General features: G+C 45.2%; 1 protein-coding gene across 13 annotated transcripts in view; it reads left to right on the top strand.

Annotated features, from left to right (window-relative positions):
• EPB41L1 (erythrocyte membrane protein band 4.1 like 1) overlaps positions 1-19858 on the top strand; it is a 134730-nt gene that overhangs the window by 74597 nt on the left and 40275 nt on the right. For 8 of the 13 annotated variants that reach the window (XM_083147765.1, XM_083147757.1, XM_083147759.1 and 5 more), the window contains 8 exons: positions 369-557; positions 1104-1247; positions 1824-1988; positions 3577-3619; positions 3816-3891; positions 6366-6584; positions 9377-9464; positions 12673-12825. In XM_083147765.1, the coding sequence (XP_083003891.1) occupies positions 393-557; positions 1104-1247; positions 1824-1988; positions 3577-3619; positions 3816-3891; positions 6366-6584; positions 9377-9464; positions 12673-12825 (1053 nt within the window). In that variant the 5' untranslated portion in view covers positions 369-392. The remainder of the gene's footprint in view (positions 1-368; positions 558-1103; positions 1248-1823; positions 1989-3576; positions 3620-3815; positions 3892-6365; positions 6585-9376; positions 9465-12672; positions 12826-19858) is intronic. The other 5 variants (XM_083147763.1, XM_083147764.1, XM_083147762.1 and 2 more) reach the window with 1 other exon arrangement.

Raw genomic sequence — 19858 nt, forward strand, 5'->3', positions numbered from 1 at the left:
GGGCCTCACACAGCACTGTGATGCTCTGACTGCAGTATGCATTAATCAGGCCAAAAGGGAGGGGGCTCCTCTCACTGCACACCCCCAGCCAGCCATGCAGAGACATCTGTGTGGGTGTAAACATATTTTTTTTATGTGCAAACTTGGGGTAAGAAAGAGACAATATAGGAAAATGCTCAGAACATGGATAATTGATACAGGGTAGTTATAAACCATTTCATTTTAGACAAGGATGCTTATATACCCTGCCACTGGTGGATGAGGACTGGTGCGAAAGCACTATCTGACATCTGGTGACGGGTTCAGCATGAGTGCTCTTCATTATGTACATTGATTAATAAATGACCAACTTTCCGTTTTTTTGTCAGCCTACAACAGTCTGAGGAGTCATTATGACCACAGAGGTGGGGGCTGAAACTGAGCTGAATTCTGGACCAGAAGGACCTGCCCAAGATGGAGTACATAATCCTGCGCTACTGCCACCTGACACCCCACAAACACCTGCTAATAATGTGGAGCGACCAGGAGCTAATGAGAATTCACGGAGACCTGTAGAAGTGGGTATTAAATCAGATCTCACCTGTATATTCTAGATTAGTAAATAAATAAGTGCATACTTGTGTAGAAATGCAATAGCTGGAATGCCTCAATACTGCATGACCTTAGGGGCAAAATCCATTTTTAAAACTTCAACAACTATTCAACACACTTGCCCACAAACTTCTTAATTAATCTTATTAATATTCCCTGCTTGGACTCATTCATAAATCACAATTTTGCTCCATTAAGGATTTGAGAATCAGAGAATCAGGCAGTGCATAATAAACCTGTTGGAAATTGGGTCACAATTGTTTGTTTCTTCCATTTACGTTTGTTGACCTTAATTGTCACAACTGTTATCAGCAGGTTCCTAATTATATTACATACCTTCCTTGTTCTTTTTATATTGGTCTACTGTTCATTGCAGGTTTTCTATTATCGTTGCACTGTGGATATTTAAACTGCAGGATTATTTTACAGAATTGTTATGTCCGTTGGAACCGTTGGTTTTACTGTCACCTGAAGGTTTAATTAGACAATTTCTATCTTAATGTGAACCCTAGGATGATGAGAGGCTTGATGCAGCGACAGACAGAACAACACCTTCCCATACTCAGAGATCACCACAGAAACTTTCCAAGAAACCCAAGAGTGCACTCTGCAGGGTGACTTTGCTGGACTCCTCATACTACGAGTGTGAGGTGGAGGTGAGAAGCATGGTGGGAAATGACTGAGGAAACCGAAGAAAAGGAGGAAAAATAAATGCAATAACAATCTACTTGTAGTTCATATGTAGGAACTTGTTCCCTTTGATATTTTCACATCAGTGCATTATTTGTCTCAATGTGCAAATACCAGAGGCATAACGCTTATAAGACACATGGGTATATATATATATATCTGAAGGCTTCTAAAACAGAAAAGTGAAGCTGTTGCCCATAGCAACCAATCAGATTCTGTCTATCATTTTCTAGCATGCAGTAGAAAAATGATTGCTAGAATGTGGTTGGTTGCTACAGGCAACAGCTCCACCTTTTTTTTTTTTAGATGCTTTAGTAAATTTGGGGTCTGTGTACTAAGTCGAGGAGAGAGTAAAATTGGATGGAGATAAAGTACCAACCAATCAGCTCCTAACTGTCATTTTTATCAAACATAGCCTGTAACATGGCATGGCTTGATCTCTCTCCAAGGCTTATGACATAGAACTCTTAATTTCTGAGCCTTCGGTCAATGTATTAATTCATATGACAATACTTTCATCTGGTGTCTTCTCTGCTTTCCAGAAACATGCCAGGGGGCAGGTCCTGTTTGATACAGTGTGCGAACACCTCAATCTCCTAGAGAAAGATTACTTTGGTCTGACATTCTGTGACTCCGACAGTCAGAAGGTAATCCTACCACAATCGACTACTGATGTCAGGATCTCTTCAGATGTGCTAGCGCTAATGGTATGATCCCAAATGACAAGATTTATCATCCTACTGATTACTCAACTATGCCAGTTCCACCCCCCTGAAAGTAATTGCATCAATGTCTGGTTGTGCTAATGCCAGGGTCACAGGATTCTAGAGGTGGCTTTACCATTGTGTGGACCATTCTATAAACCTTCGATGACCTAGCAGACAAGGTCCTACGGTCAGGATCACCTTTTTATATTATACAGTATCTGTAGTTAGACTGGACCCCAATAGAGCTAAACCTAATACTATGGTTTCATACTCATGGTCAGTGTGACGTGCTATAATATGTTGTCCTTAGGTGTGTTCCCTGGATGCTGAGCGCAGTTTAAACATACTTCAAAATAATGATCGATGAATTAGTAAAGTATGTTTAAAAGCTGCCTCAAAAGTAGAGCTACGTACTGGTTTCCTCATTGTGTAGAAATAGTGGTGCAGTACGATGGGCTAAAGATTAGCAGCACTGCTTCACAGCACTGAGGATGTGGGTTCCATTCCCTCCATGACCACAACTATATGGCGTATGCATATTCTTCGAATACTTGCCTGGGTTTCCTCCGGGTACTCCAGTTTCCTCCCACGTTACAGAAAATATACTGTTTGGTTAATTGGCTCCCACCAAAGGAAAATAACTCTACTGTGTATGTATGTGTATGTACATGTTTTTAGGGTAGACTATATGGGCAGAGTGGTTGTTATCTGTCATCAAATTCTGTTTCTATAGTGATATATTATATTTGTAGTTATACTGTATACAAAGGTGGATTTAGACCTCATGGGGCCCTAAGCAAGATATCGCCCTCCTCCCACAAACAATCCATAGCACTATAGCTTTGCTGCTGATTGCAGGTGGCATGGGTAGAGTACCTTGGCACGTACACAGTCTACCAGTAAATGATCACTGGCTCTGCATACAAATCTGAATCAGGCTCCAGGTTTCTAGGAAGAAGGCTTAATAAATGAGCCACATTTAGAGTAAACGGACTTCCCACATACACTGGATAAAACCATTTTGTCTATCCAAACATTTTCTATCCTATCAAAGATCACTAAAGGGACTTTGGGAGGGTGGGCACTTCCATGTGATGTCATGGCATCATGCGGTAGTTGCTCAATGCTCCTCTGGGAATGTTTTGGATGGCCAGTACATCTTTATGGGGCCCCTTGGGACCTGCTGGGCCCTAGGCAGGCACATTGGTTACCTTGTAGAAAATCCGCCTCTGACTGTATACACCAACTGGTGCTCAACTGAGCGAATGGATCAAATTTAGCCTGTGTTCTTTGCTCTTCTGTTTGCTTGTGGGTCATCTGATGACACGTGCTGATAATTGGTCATCAATTGACTACCTTTCCATTTTAATCCAACATCTGAATGGATTTGTTTTGATCTGTCAGCATGTGGTCACCCAGTGCCACAGTCAGCCAAATAAACTTACTACTTTAACCAAATCTGCATGTGTTTGGCCAGCTTTTACCAAGATTCTCAGAGCAGCGACTACTGATGCGATTTGCCCATAACACCAAACTGCAAGCAGCTGTGTGATTCTTATATACTAACCTTGCTACTTTGGTTTTACAGAATTGGCTGGATCCCTCCAAGGAAATAAAAAAACAGATCAGAAGTGAGTGTGCAACTCACAGATGACAGTGCTTTCTTCGCACTGTCTCTCCTTGTCTCTTGGCAGCTGTTTGTGCACCACCGCTTTTATTTCTCTCCTCTATAACATTTTCCTTTCCATCTGTCCATCTATTCTTTATTACTCCTTGTCTAATTGATCGTCCTAGCCCACTCCTTATTTACTATCATTGTTTCTTTAGGTGGTCCCTGGACATTTGGCTTCACAGTGAAGTTTTATCCTCCTGACCCAGCACAACTCACAGAGGACATTACAAGGTGTGAAGCATAATATGGGCATATCATTTATTTGTGTGGAATGACACTGATTGCAACATTTCACATGGTACTCATTCAGGGGTGTCTACAATGCATTGGTACATTAGAACATTTCTCTGCCACTGCATAAAAATCATGTTGGTTTAAGTCAGGCATGTCCAGCTGTTGTGAAACTACAAGTGCCATCATGCCTTGCAACAGTTTTGCTGTTAGGGAACGCTAAAACTATGGCAAGGCATGCTGGGATGTGTAGTTTCACAACAGCTGGAGGGCCACAGTTTGGACATGCCTGCTTTAACTGTTCTATAAATGTATTTAAAAAAAAAAGAAACTTGCTTGCTTTTAATGTATTGGTAATGTGTTATCATTAGTTTTACTATATGGACTTTCAGACTTGTAAATACAAAGGATGCATACAGTAATGTTTCTTTCTAGTGTTAGTAAATATCACAAAATGTATGTGGGAAAACCACAATGTGTCAAAAATTAATCCATTGATCGCACTTGCCTTTGTGAGTGTGTTTAAGTCTATTTATGTGTGTACCAAGGAGAACCTGTCTGGGGTCACACTGTACATATATGTAACTATAATTAGGTGTAGCCTTCAAAGTCCCAATGGACCTTAGGATACTGGTATGGGGTTGTTTCCCCACCCCTGCCCGCACCTTCTTTTGTACAAAAACCCAAAAGGTCACATAAATAGGCTAATGTGGTCTGGGGCGGAGAATAGATCACCTTATGGATGAATCGTCTCTGGCTGTAGGTGTACTTATTTACGTCATATTTGGAGTTTCCAAGGATTATGATTGATGGCTATAAAGGCCCATACACACTGGGCGACTTTGAGCTGAAAGTCTCTCAAAACAGCATGTATGTGTGATGAAGTGTGTATGGCCCGGCGATAAGCGCTGCTGTGCGCTCCCGCATCATGACCCGGAAAGCCGCTCATCTGCTGGTTATACCAGCAGATGAGTGGCTTTCAGAACAGCTTTGCATAGCACTCCACTATGCAGCGCCGTCCTCCCCCCTCCGTTGGCACCAGACAGGGGGAAAGCCGCTCAGTGTGTATGCATTGAGCGGCTTTCCCCCCAGCGATGAATGTGATCATCGCTGTCCATACACACTGGGCATAGTCGCCCAGTGTGTATGGACCTTAAGAGGCATAACTGTAATCTTACTTAATCAGATTCAAACAACATCAAAATATGTATTTTCTTTGTGTATATGCTGGAAACATATATCTGTTGCTAGGAGACACGGTGACCTCACACACTCTTGCTTGCTTCTGTGCTTCCATACAGTGCTTAGAGCTGCAGGCACACTTTCGCACTGGCTGGATACATTGTGATTGCTCTCTTACTGTGCACCTATCTCTCATTAGAGCTAGACATCTGTCTGTTAACCCTTTGATTGCCAATGTTGCTGTGACCGATCCTCAAAATATCCTCTAAAACTGCCAGCATCACTCACAGCGACTGTTCTTTTAGTATAAAAAAGACAAATACAACCAAGCCAATGAATTGAAGATAGTTACATATTTCACCCAGAAAAAACTGCTGTGAGCAATTTTCACACCAATTTTGACAAATCCCCTTATCACTCAAATGGTTAAGCCAATTAAAGGAAGGAAATATGACATTTAATATTGCACTGGAAGAGTCTTTTGTGTAGCAAATGTCATCTTTCCATATTTACATGACTATTTGTATACATGCTCTGGTGGAAGCTGCCTACATTCTAACAGCCAAGAAAACCAGAGAAGTACAGTATATATTGTATTATAGAAAAATGAATAACTGTAATATCCTAGATTCCTAAAAATGTAATACCTGATGGTCAAGCGTGACCCCTCAGATATAATGCCACATATTTCATTATTTTACTGAAAGAAGTTGTAGTGCAGTCTCCAGGCCATGGACTTGCTTGCTTTGTGGACAAATCTCATAACCCTGCCTGTCACTGCACAATGGTGCAAATTGTGGGCCTGATTCAGACTAGTTGATGCCCCATTCTCTCGGAAGCCCTGCAGCCCTCCGCCCGTATCCCCGCTCACTGCCCCCGCCTGCCCCCTCTTCCTGCCCAACTCCCTGAAGTGTCCCTGCTCCCCACCGCCTTACTGATAAATGAGCCGCTCGCATGTCCCCTTCCGCCGGCCCGACTGAGTCACATCTCAAGACTTGTGTTTGCAATCGCTCTAAATACGTAACAACGTTGCAAAAAAATGTTGCAATTCCATGTGTGATAGCCGCAAGGGTTCTACTGAACCAACTAATAGCTCACTGCTTATAAACCTAAATCCAATGTTTGGAAATGTAGTAAATTTCACACTCACATGTATAAGTAGATATGTTTTTTTGCAATGAGTCTTCAAATAAGAGGTTTTTATTCCACTTTACATGTATTAATATTGTTATTTATATTCGTTTCTATAGGAGGTGGTTGACTTTTCCATATTTCTTTTCTCTTTATCTCAGGTATTATCTATGCCTACAGCTCCGTGCTGACATCATCAGTGGCCGTCTACCGTGTTCTTTTGTCACTCATGCCCTACTAGGTTCATATACAGTACAAGCTGAGCTTGGCGATTATGACCCTGAGGAGCATCATGGGAATTATGTCAGTGAACTTCGTTTTTCTCCAAATCAGACGAGAGAACTGGAAGAGAGAGTGATGGAGCTGCACAAAACATACAGGTAACAGCATTGGGAAGGAATTCTTTAGGTGAGCAAGATCCTCTCTGTCACAGCCATTTTAAGGTGTGTCGCTCAGTGTGAGTGCAAATCCGTACACAAGCAGCATGCCTTAGGTGCCGCTCTTCAGGCCGTACTGGGTGGCCATCCATTTAATTAAGCTGACAATTATGCAATTAGCATTTCCACTGGGAATGTTCACGCAGTTGCTGTGTCTTTGTGATTACTACGCTGGGCGTCATTGCAATTTTCTTGGCTGCTAGTGTTTTTGAATAATCCGTGCACAGTTGCAGTTGCAATTTTCATAGCGTCTGTCAGTGACCAGATATTTTTCTTATATTGTAAAGGTTCAGACCCAGACATGTAGTATACTGTGGCTGTAGGAGTTATTCAGAGATAGACACAGTGCACATAGCTCCTTCTTTGGAAGGGGGGGGGAGGGGGACGGCCGGCACTGCGGGCAGAGAATTTCGCAGCCTTGCGAGTCAATCAGAATAAGGCCCAGTGTCTCAGCTACATGCCAGTGACCCTCAGTTGCCACCCAGTTTCAGCCCATTTCATGTTGAGATGCAGCAAAGATCTATAGGACGTACAAGTAGAATTGATTTTGTGTATTGTATTAAAAAATGGGTACTTGTTTCCTAGCACGGCGCCCGTCGTGGGTCATCGCATACCTTAAGTTAAGGTATTCGATGGATGCGACCGAAGCGATTTCAGGGCTATTTTTAGCCTTTTCCCCGAAAATTAAAAAATCGCGTCCATCGCATTCCTTAAGTTAAGGCATGCGGAACGACCGATGCGATGGACGCGATTTTACATAAGGAACAATGTTAAATGAGCCAATGGACCCGATTTTTCATTGTATACCCACCCTTATGGGTATTTGACTTGAGAAATGCCGCCCCCCCTCCCCCCCATTGTTAACGCCCCCCCACGATGAACATCAACCCGAAGCGTGGCGAGCGCAGCAAGCCCGCGAGGGGCGGCGGTACACGTCCTCCTACCTTTTCATACCCCTGCTATCCACGTCGGCGTGGAGTTAAATTTATACAGTGTGGCGAGCGCAGCGAGCCACCGAGCCCGAAGCGTGGCGAGCGCAGCGAGCCCCGCGAGGGGACACGTAATACCTGTGAAGTAATGCGCTTCGCTCGCCACACTTGATGATGATGATGCGCGCTCCTGTGGGTCATTATTGACCTCATTTCTTGTCTGTGCATGCAATCCAGTTTTGTCTATGTCATTTATGATTAGGTGCATATCGTGTAGTGTGTATGAATGATGAAGATATATTTTTCATAAAACAACATGGTCAGTGGTAAAGTAAACTCTTTGTATTTATCTTTTGAATTCGCTCAGCGTGTATGCCCTATATCGTTCATTCTGTGGCTCTGGGGAGGTCAAGGGAAATCGTTAACGATATCGTTGTTTGACTTTATTGACTTTATCACATAGTGGGGCAGATGTATTAAGCATTAACAAGAGATAAATTCAAGGGTGATAAGGAGAGATAAACGTCCAGCCAATCAGCTCCTTACTGACTTTTTTCAAACACAGCCTGTAACGTGGCAGTTGGCAGGTGATTGGCTGGTTGTTTATCTGTCGTTATCACTCTTGCATTTATCTCTTGTTAAGGCTTAATACATCTGCCCCAGTGTGTATGCAGCTTTAAAATCAGGCCTATTATCGCTAATGGCCATAGCTTAAATATCCCCAAATGGCATGACTGGAAAATGGGCCCAGTTCGTCTGCATTGGGTCTGTACGCTTTAGATATAAGGGCCTGATCATATTTTCACACCCACTCCACCATAAGATAGTGAGTGGGTTGAGCTGTTACAGAATGTTTTTTTACAGTTTGCACACTGCCACTTAGTACATTATGTGAGTATGCACCCAGCAGAGTCCTGAAACAGCAAAACCTTTATGGTTTGTTTCACACAATTTGAGGTGCGGTTTTTCCTCAGTAAATCTAACCGCTTTATCATTGAGCATAAAATCCTAGGAAGACCTGCAGTTTGAGCTGGATAATACAGCATCATCAGAAAAGAACAGCATAACACATACTGTATAAAGATTCTAGTTCTGACATGGATATTTTCATCTAAAGTACATAGGCAGAGTAAGTACTAGAGAAGGGTATGGTTCTTTGGATAGACAGCAATTAGGCCGACAAGCATTAGGTCGACACCACTAGGTCGACATGCATGAAAGTCTGCATGCAGGAAGGTCGACATGACTAAAGGTCGACACAGGTTATGTCGACAGGGTCATTAGGTCAGTACAAGCATTTGGTCGACATTGGGAAGGTCAACGGTCAAAAGGTTGACATGGCTTTTTCACTTTTTTGTCCCAAATATCGACTGAGTCGACATGGACACTGAAACGTAGCACTGCTGTGCTCGCCATGCTTTGGGCATGGTAACTCGCTATGCTCGGCACACTATTTTATTCTCCCACCACGCCCTAGTGGATGGTAGGGCATGAGATACCGCCTGTCGGCACATAGGTTCTAAATAAAAAACGTGAAAAACCCCATGTCGACCTAATGCTTGTGTCGACCGAATGACACTGTCGACTTTCCTGCATGTCAACCTTCCTGCATGTCGACCTTCAGTCTTGTCGACCTTCCTTCACGTTGACATTCAGTCATGTCGACCTAGTGGTGTCGACCTAATACTTGTGGACATGTGGATTATGCTTGTAGACCTAGTGACCGTATCCCCTAGAGAATTGGTATGTGTTGATGTTATCTATCTTTATACTGAATGGTACATGTGTGTGTCATTTCTTTACCAGAGGGATGACTCCAGCTGAGGCAGAAATTCATTTTCTAGAAAATGCCAAGAAGCTTTCAATGTATGGAGTGGATCTGCATCATGCCAAGGTAATTGATGGCAGAGAAAGACGTTTAACATACATTTATGATCTAAAATGTATGTGGTGTACTAGATTGTTAGCGATGTGCTCTCCTGCAGGTCGCTAGCAACATCCCTGGTCACCTGTACATGCATCTCAATCTGGAGATGTTGTTAGCGACTCCATGCTGTTGAATGCTGCATGGCCCCGCTTGACCCCCGTCGATGCTCCATTGCTGCCAACACTGGCAAGTCTGTATGCTCTTGACTGACGCGTTCCATCGCTAGCAAGCCTGCCGAGTACAAACATTGTTTAGTGTGTACGAGGCATAAGTTTCTGCATAATGTTCCTTTCTGGGATAATTTTAATCTTGAAGCTAAATCCACAAAGGCTGTAATAGAAGCGAAGCCAACTCTTCCACAGTGCCAGACATACCGATTACCGTATATACTCACTCGAACCTGAATATAAGCCTCATTTTACCACAAAAAAATTTGAAAACTTATTGACTTGAGTATAAGCCTAGGGTGGGAAATTCAGCAGCTACTGGTAAATTTCCCTGTATAATAATATCAGGACACCACAGGCTGCTCCCCTTGCATAACAGGACACCACAGGCTGCTCCCCTTGCATAATAGAACACCACAGGCTGCTCCCCCTGCATAACAAAACACCACAGGCTGCTCCCCCTGCATAACAGGAGACCACAGGCAGCGTTAACTGGCTGCCTAGCTAGCTGCTGTTACCTCTGGGAAGGACCTGTGCTGGAGCCTGTAGTGCTGTTTACCATCCAGGTAACGAGGATCGGAGGTCCTGGGTGGATCCAGCGGTTCTGGGGGGTCCCTTCTAGACTGTAATCTCATTGTCCCTGACTCCGTTTGCCGCGTTCCCCGCTAATCCCCGCTAAATCGAAGTCCCGCCTTGCAGGGAGGCTAGGCCACAACCCGCGGAGACCTGTAGACAGCGTCTCCCTGCTCTGTGACCACACTATAGCGGCCAGGCCTCCTGCACTTGACATGTCCTCGGTGCAGGAGACCGGCGGCCATTTTATCAAAGCCACTCACTCAAGAATAAGCCGAGGGGGGCTTTTTCAGCAAAAAAAGGGTTGAAAAACCCGGGTTATATACGGTACTTCAGCTGTGCCTGTGACAGTGAAATGGAAGTGTGGATCATATCAGTGTGGAGTTTTTCTGGGAGAGAGGGAGACAGTGCCAGTTATATGGGTGCTGATGAGTCTCTCCTGTCATTCCGGCAAAAGTCTGCTTAGCATGCAAGTCTGGGAACTTGGTATACAACTATATGACCTACTGTAATGTATATGCAGGAGAGCTTGGCCCCCTATGCCTCTGAGCCCCATAGCAATTGCACACTCTATAGCTACGCTCATGCTCAACAGGTCCAGGCTTGGCTAAAGTACAAATGTAAAATGTCTGAATGAGGGAATTCATGGTCACCATGCTTGTACACTATTATTTATGTCCCATTGTGTTAGTATGTTCATGTGAATCATACAAATATGTAAAAATGGAGTTTGCATAAAAGACAGGTAATACACTATATACTATAGCAGTGGTTCCCAAACTGCGTGCCTCGGGACAATAGCAGGGGTGCCCTGGGTTTGTGGTCCAGGACCAATCAATTCAGTGTTCGTGGCTTCCAGTCCTTCACCAGATAACTAACCATAAGAATGCCATATACACACAACTTACTTAATTTAATATTTATTTCTAAATTTCTTTATAATTAAGTTTTGGCCTGGTGGTGCCATGAATACAATTCCAATACTCTTGGGAACCTCTGTACTATGGACAAAAGTATTTGGACGGGGTGTGGGTTGTTAGGTTTACACCAACTAGGTCGACAAGCATTTGGTCGACACCACTAGGTCGACAGGCAGCAATGTCGACATGGGTCTAGGTCAACATGGGTCAAGGTCGACATTTGTCTAGGTCGACATGGGTCTTGGTTGACAGGACATTAGGTCAACACAAGCATTAGGTCGACGTGGGCAAGGTCGACAGTTAAAATGTCGACATGGGGTTTTCACTGTTTTTACCCGAATGTCGACACAGTCGACATGGACACAGTTTGAAGTTCACCTTATCCACTTGCATTGCTCGCTTCGCTCGCAATGCTTCGGGCACGGTGCCTCGCTATGCTCGGCACACTATTTTATTCTCCCACCACACCCTAGTGGATGGTAGGGCATGAAATACCGCAGGTCGGCACATGTCGGCTCTAAAAACTGTGAAAAAAACCTTTTTGACTGTCAACCTAGCCCATGTCAACCTAATGCTTGTGTCGATCTAATGACCTGTCGACCTTGATATATGTCGACCTAAACCCATGTCGACCTTGCTGCTTGTTGACCTAGTTGGTGTAGACCTAATGACCATATCCCTTTGGATGCTTAACCATTACTCTAGCAGGGACTGTAATGACATTGTATTCAAATGCATATACTTTAATATTGAGCTGGTCACCCTTTTGCAGCTATAGCAGCTTTCACTTTTCCTGGAAGGCTTGCCACAAAATTTTGGAGTGTTTCTGTGGGAATTTGTGCCCAGTCATTCTATAGAGTATTTGAGGTCCGACAATGATGTTGATCGAGAAGGGGTTGAGGTCAGGGTTCTGTGTGGGCCAGTCCAGTTGTTCTGCACTGAACTCCTCAATCCATATTCCTTGCTCTGTGCCCTGGGGCACAGTCATGTTGGAATAAGAAAAGGGCCTTCCCCATACTGCTGCCACAAAGTTGGAAGCATTATATTGTTTAAAATGTATTGGTATGCTGAAGCATTAAGATTGCACTTTTACTATAGATCAGGGGCCTAGCCCAAACCCTGGAAAACAGTCCCATACCATTAAACCTCCTCCACCAAACTTCACAGTTGGCATAATGTGGTCAAGCATGTAACGTTCTCCCAGCATCTGAAACACTTAAATTCAATCATTTACAGGTGTGGCCAAATACTTTTGTCCATATAGTGCATAACTGTGACAATAGCATGAGTTGGTGGCCACAGCCATAACAGCCTAGAGAGGTGATACATTAGCACCTTGGCAAAACTGGGGAGAGATTTAGATGTGAAAGGCGCGTGTCCAAACTCAGATCTAAATTCCATCATATAAATCAAGCTGTACGGTATTTGTGAGATACAATACATGCAGAAGCCAACAGTATTTCCACTGCATTTGAAGCAGCAGCTTGGTTACCTAAAATGTCTATTGTTCTGCAGGATTCTGAAGGAATAGATATAATGCTGGGAGTGTGCGCCAATGGGCTGCTGATCTACAGAGACCGATTGCGAATAAATCGATTTGCTTGGCCCAAAATCTTGAAGATTTCTTACAAAAGGAGCAACTTCTACATTAAAATTCGGCCGGGGGAAGTAAGTATATCTATTACAAAGCCTGCCCACCACATGTGCAGTAAGAGTTGGGGAAGGAGGGGGGGCAGGTTGGTAAATGGGCCGCGCTCTTACTGGCACCTGTAAGTGATAGGTACATGCTACACCATAGAGACATGGATCTCCAGCCCACCCACCGTCAGTATAGAATACAGTTATAGGTCTTGCAAAAGGGCACGGTCTGGACAGAGGTATAATACATAGTAGCCAGCACACGCTGCAAGGTTGCAAACAACTGTCACACGCATTCCACAGCTTGAAAAGTTAATTAATGTCACTGAGGCTGCGCATTCGATCATTATTAATGAGGTGATAATCTCATACCTGGTGGCAGTGCTAGAATAAAGCGGTTGCTAAGGAGGAAATGGTGTTCATACAGGTGGGGGAGAAAAGGTACATATGTGTCCCCTAGCCTAAATACGCCATGCAGTGTGAGATGCGTTTTAGTCACAGCACAGTGGGCCTTATTCTAGTTCACTCTTTCTGACAAAATCCTTCTTAGATGGACAAAACCATTTGCACTGCAGGTGGGGTAGATGTAACATGTGCAGAGAGAATTAGATTTGGGTGGGGTTTTACTTCAAAGTGAGATCTATAATGCAGTGTAAAAATAAAGCAGTCAGTATTTACCCTGCACAGAAACAAAATAACTCACCCAAATCTAATTGTCTCTGCACATTTTACATCTGCCCCCCTGCAGTGCACATGGTTTTGTCCATCTAAGAAGGATTTTGTCAGAAAGAGTGAACTAGAATAAGGCCCAGTGTGACTAGCACTCGCGAGTAGACTGTGCTGATTAATTTTATATCTGACACTTGTATATTGTGTGTGACTGAGTCTGTGTGCAGAACAGAGTTTGCAATTGGAAAAACTGTGGCTGCTACTTTGTATACAGATCCAGAACTTTGTGTACAGATCCAGTCGCACACAGATATACAAGTGCCATATATTACATTAACCAGCATAGTCTCCTTGTATGTCCTAGTCACATTATATTGCAACTAAGATGCTTTTTTTCTGAAGAAAAATCAAAAAAGATGTCTGCCTAGAAGATTCTCATGAAAACTGGTGTACCAATGGGTGCTGTGTGGCATAACTGCAGCAAAGATGTATGAGAACACATCTGTAGGTAAGGGAAGCTGCTAGAAGCAAAAGGGGGTGATACAGGTTCTGAAGTAAAGGTAGATAGTGGATGCTGGTGGAGGAAAGGGTAATACAGGTGGTGGAGATAGGAGAAAGTATGAGAAGAGAAGGTGAAAGTACTAGGAGATGGGAAGAAAGTGGGGAGAACATGGGAATACAAAAGTAAAACAGTATAATACCATGCACCATTGTCAAGTTATTAAGGAATATATGAAATAGATTCTCCTCTTCTTAAAGAATGTTCCGTGATATGTATCCCTGGATCTCAATGTATATGTCCATATATGAAAAAAAATCAAAGAAAAGTCTTATAGTATAGTATGTATATGCAATAATACTGTCACTTGAAGGGGATCCCAATAATATCCTGGGGCCAGGACAAGTGTGTAGGAACTTTACTGGAACGGTCACCTCCTGATGTATTGGTAGGCTATCTAGCTCACATTAATGCTTACACACAAAGGGCGAGATTCACCAATAATCCCCGGTGCACATCGCCGGCATTCGCATAGTTAATAATTGCATATGCAGTAACATATGCGATTATTAACACAAAAGCGATGCCCGGCGATGTGCAGCGGGTCCCCCCCTCCCTGCCGGAACCCTTACACAGCTGTAAGGGCTCCGGTTCCTCCTCCCTGCACTCAGAAGTGGTGCAGGCAGGAGGAAATCACTGGTCCGGGCAGCACAGCAGGAGGCTGGCCGGACACAGGTGAGGGGGTGCGGCGCAGATCGGCGGGGGGCGCGCGGGGCGGCGGGGGACGCGAAGGGAAGCCCATAGGCTTCCATGGGGTTACGCCAAATAGGAACTGGCATAACCCCCCGCAGCGAAGCCCCAGCAATGGGGCTTTGCTGCATATGAAATTGCGGTAAAAACCCCGAAAACTGGGTTTTTACTGCATTTTTAGCTTGCTGAATCTCGCCCATTGAGCTATACAATGCTATTCAAGGTACAGGTATCTTTATATGAACGGTATGTCCACCCAAACTAGGGGCCGGAAGGGGCACTGTAGGGAAGGAGATATGAGAGGTCTTGAAAGAAAAAGAGAATCATTGCACCCAGGGCTGCCGACAGGGGGCTGCTGTGGGTACAGCTGTCCCGGGCCCTGGAAGGGCCCAAGGAGCTAATTTTCCCTACGGCAACCCCTATGCTGTGCTGCCTGCGCTGTGCTCGGTGCACTGAACAAAGCACAGGCTTGTTCAATGCAGAATGCCGGCGGCCAAATAAAATGCTGCACTGGCTTTTGAGCTAATCAGAGCTTGTGTACCATTAGCCAATCTGAGTGGCTGCCGGTACCCGAGCTCTGATTGGCTCACCAGCCAGTGCTGCATTTTAATTAGTCACCGGCGTCCTGCATTGAAGAAGCCTGCAGCTTTTAGCAGGAGGGGATGAGGGAGCAGGAGTCGGACGGTAATTGAAGGGAGGGGGGGAGATGGGGGGGGGGGCAAAGGGGCCCAGACTGGAAATCAGTCCCGGGCCCCAAAAGTCCTAGTGGCAGTCCTGATTGCACCACAGCTAGCGAATCTAGCAAAATCCTGGTTTGGTATATAATGTCAATGTTTAGTCCTCAAACCCATGCCTAACCCTAATGGCGATGCCATTTTTAAAATGTAAACATTTCTTGTCGAGATTCTGTGTATGATGACATTTGTAATGTTGACATTTTTTTCCATATCGCCATCATAATGATTGACATTCTGGTGAATGTCGACTTAGTGACTGCTTACCCAAAATTGTAGTGAAAAATGTAATAGAGTGACGGTAGGGTGGGTGGGAAGGACATGTCGGGATTTATTTACTAAAATAGGAATTCTATTTCAGATGGGATGTTGCTATGGGCAACCAATCAGAATCTACTTATTCAGTTAGCACCTTCTGGAAGATAATAGAATCTGATTTGTTGCCCATAGCAACATCCCATCTAAAATAGATCTCCCATCTTAGTAATTTTACCCCATCTTGTTTATAGGAGGAATGTGGTATACCTTTTAGGGGGGAATTCAATCCCGGGTCACGACTGTCGATCTGGCCCGACAGTCGTGACCCTGGCCTGCTTTCGTTTTGTTCGACCGCAGATCGCCATGTGCGATTCAGTGTCCCACTTTTATATCGGCGTAAAGGGGGCGTGTCTGCGTAAACGGCCGTGGATTGTCGATATTCGTCCGCGATCGCGACAATTCACGGCCGAAATCGACAAAACGGGCTCGACTGCTTTTAAAGTCAGGCACATTCTGTCGATCTGCCTCTTCAATGCTGTTGGGAAAGACAGCATTGAATAGGCGTTCACCTCTATTTCCCCCCGTCTTAAATAGTGGCCCAGATCCAGGGCCGCCGAGAGGCAGGGGGGGCGGGTACATTTTACCGGGGCCCGGGCCTGTCAGGGGGGCCCTGGTCCAGGGGCACAAACAAACAGTTTTTTTTTGGGCAGAGCATGTGTAGTGGCATGAGAGGGGACGGAAGTGCTGGTGGGGGTGGGAGAGGGGGCGGGCGCTGGGTATAATAGAGGAGTAGGAGAAAGAGGTCAGCTGTCACTCACAGTGTGTGCAGTGGCAGCAGCAGCAGTCGGCCACCGCTACAGATCTTCAGCGCAGACAGGAGAATGTTGCTCCTTCTGTCGTGAGTCCTGACTCCGTCCTCTGCGCAGCTCAGCTAGGCGATAGGAAGATGTTGCAGGCAGGGGCTAACTTACATAAAATTACTGTCCACATGCCGGGCTACAAAAAGATGGCCACCGTTTACCAATAGGGAAGCAGCTTTCCTTTCCAGCACAAGTGACATAGGGGGCGGGGCTTATCGGGGCTGCTGCATTTGATGGAAGAAGAGAAGCTGCATCCTCCTGATCATGAAGAGAGACTGACCCATGGATTGGAGGAGAGAGACAGAAAGGTAGAGAGGGAGTGCCTGCTACCCTACTCTTGCATACACACAAAACAAATATGTATTTATTGATTGCTGTGATTACAAATTATGTGAAAAGAAAATTGCTGCCAGATTTTTGGCAAGCAAAATCCTACATGAGGATTTTTTTAAATTAGCCTGTGGATGATTGTCGATGCTGCGTGTGAGTGCAGGAGATAGCGTAATGTATGAGGGGAGTGTGTCCAGGTTAGCGGTGATAGTATAGTGTGTGTGTGGGGAGCGGGTGCAGGGTTAGCGGTGATAGTATAGTGTGCATGGGGAGCGGGTGCAGGGTTAGCAGTGATAGTATAGTATGTGTGGGGAGCGGGTGCAGGGTTAGCGGTGATAGTATAGTGTGTGTGTGGGGAGCAAGTGCAGGGTTAGTGGTGATAGTATAGTGTGTGTGGGGAGCGGTTGCAGGATTAGTGGTAATAGTATAGTGTGTGTGGGGAGCAGGTGCAGGGTTAGTGGTGATAGTATAGTGTGTGTGGGGAGCGGGTGCAGGGTTAGCGGTGATAGTATAGTGTGTGTGGGGAGCAGGTGCAGGGTTAGTGGTGATAGTATAGTGTGTGTGGGGAGCAAGTGCAGGGTTAGCGGTGATAGTATAGTGTGTGTGGGGAGCAGGTGCAGGGTTAGTGGTGATAGTATAGTGTGTGTGGGGAGCAGGTGCAGGGTTAGTGGTGATAGTATAGTGTGTGTGGGGAGCAGGTGCAGGGTTAGTGGTGATAGTATAGTGTGTGTGGGGAGCAGGTGCAGGGTTAGTGGTGATAGTATAGTGTGTGTGGGGAGCGGGTGCAGGGTTAGCGGTGATAGTATAGTGTGTGGGGAGCGGGTGCAGGGTTAGCGGTGATAGTATAGTGTGTGGGGAGCGGGTGCAGGGTTAGTGGTAATAGTATAGTGTGTGTGGGGAGCGGGTGCAGGGTTAGTGGTGATAGTATAGTGTGTGTGGGGAGCGGGTGCAGGGTTAGCAGTGATAGTATAGTGTGTGTGGGGAGCGGGTGCAGGGTTAGCGGTGATAGTATAGTGTGTGGGGAGCGGGTGCAGGGATTGCGGTGATAGTATAGTGTGCAGGGTTAGTGGCAGTATAGTATGTGTGTGGGAAACAGGTGCAGGTTTAGGGGTAGTGTGCGAAAGAAGCAGGGTTAAGGGTAGTGTAGTGCGTGAGGACAGCTGGTGTAGGGTTAGTGGTACTACATACCTCCCAACATTCTGCATAATGAAAGAGGGACACTCGCAGCGTCCGAAAAGGGTTGGGGTATATGCGAATGAGGGTGCGGGTTATGCAAATTAGTGGCAACCCCATTTTCGCCCGTGAATAGACGCTGTGCGCATGCGCACAGCGTCTATTCTACCAGATTGGGGGGACTCCAAACTGCCTCCCCCCCGCAGCGGGACAATGCTGGCCGCGGGTGGGACAGCGGGACAGGACCTGAAAATCGGGACTGTCCCGCTGAAGGCTTGACTGTTGGGAGGTATGGTACTATAGTTAAGGTAATGTGTGGGGAGCAAGTGCAGTTTTAGAGGTAAAAAGTTATAGCACCGGTCCTGTGCCTGGACAGAGCTGCAGGTGAGCTATTAAGGACTAATTAGTTTAACTGGAAACTTCCAATTGCGTAATTAGTTGTTAATTGCATTGCAGGGCAATTGCTGACAGTTTTTTCTTAAAATATGGATTTTAGGTTTAAATTGAGCTGTGTACATCGCTTTACACTCTCTTTATACTAAACTTTCAGGGTTATTCAGACCTCGTCGCTGGGCTACTAATTTGCAGAGCCCTGCAATCAATCATATGCTGCCCAGTGAAATCCCACCCCATTCAAGACGAAAAACCTCCATATAAAGGTGCGCACACACGTACAGATTTTCTGTCTGATCTATCTGGCGGGAACAAAAACCTGAAATGTTATGGGAGCAACTGACAATCAAAAATTTCCACCCAAATGCAGGAAAACAGAAAAAAACATATGCTAGCCTCTGATAAATTTGTTATATCAGAATGATTTAAACAATTTGACTGATCACGGTCTGCTTTCAAGCATTTGAGAACAATTTTTTGTTGCTCCCATACATTTCCAGACTTTTGTTTCTACCAGATAGATCACACAGAAAATCTGTACGTGTAAGGTGCTTAAGGATGCAATGTTAATTATGGGCCAGTGCTCTGGACTTGTCCCCAGGCTAAAAGATGCCAGCCTGCCCCTGCTATGACCGGATGCTGCTGGCAGCCTGCACGTGGGAGGGAAGGTGCGGTGGAGGAGCTCAGGGAGCCTAAGCTCGCTGCTCAAACTGATCCATTGACGCTGTCTGTTCTGCAAGTAAATTTGTCTGCCCTTGGTACTTTTGATGCATCAGCTCAGACTCTGTGGTCTTATTTGTGCATATTTGACAAGTTCCTTGCGTGCAGCACATTTAGTATAGTGTGTGTATATATATATATATAGTTCACACACACCTTGACAAAGGGGCGCAGCCCCGAAACGTTGGTTGTTTTCCACTGTTTGCTGAATACAAACTTTAAAAGACCTACGAGTGCCAGTCTTCTTTCTTCACCTACACTATCTACCGAGACAGGCAGCGGGGCAGTTGTCCCTATAGAGCAGGCATTTCCAACCACGGTCCTCAAGGCACACCAACAGTGCAGGTTTTAGTGATATCCAGGCTTAAGCACAGGTGACTTAATTAGTACCTGAGTGATTCTGATTAAACCATCTGTGCTGAAGCCTGGATATCACTAAAACCTGCACTGTTGGTGTGCCTTGAGGACCGTGGTTGGGAAAGCCTGCTATAGAGGGAGTGCCGGACCGTACTACAAATAAAAATATATATATATATAGAGAGAGATATCGCTATCAATGCAATAACTGCCACTCAGTAAGCACCAACCTTGGAAGCAGTGGCGTAACAACGGGTTGGGGGAACCAGCGCCGGCGGAGTCTGCGGGGAGCGCACTCCATGGGGGCCCTGGAAAGTTGT

The sequence above is a fragment of the Crinia signifera genome, chromosome 6 (assembly GCF_055691185.1).
Source record: "Crinia signifera chromosome 6, ASM5569118v1, whole genome shotgun sequence".
NCBI classification, from domain to species: Eukaryota; Metazoa; Chordata; class Amphibia; order Anura; family Myobatrachidae; genus Crinia; species Crinia signifera.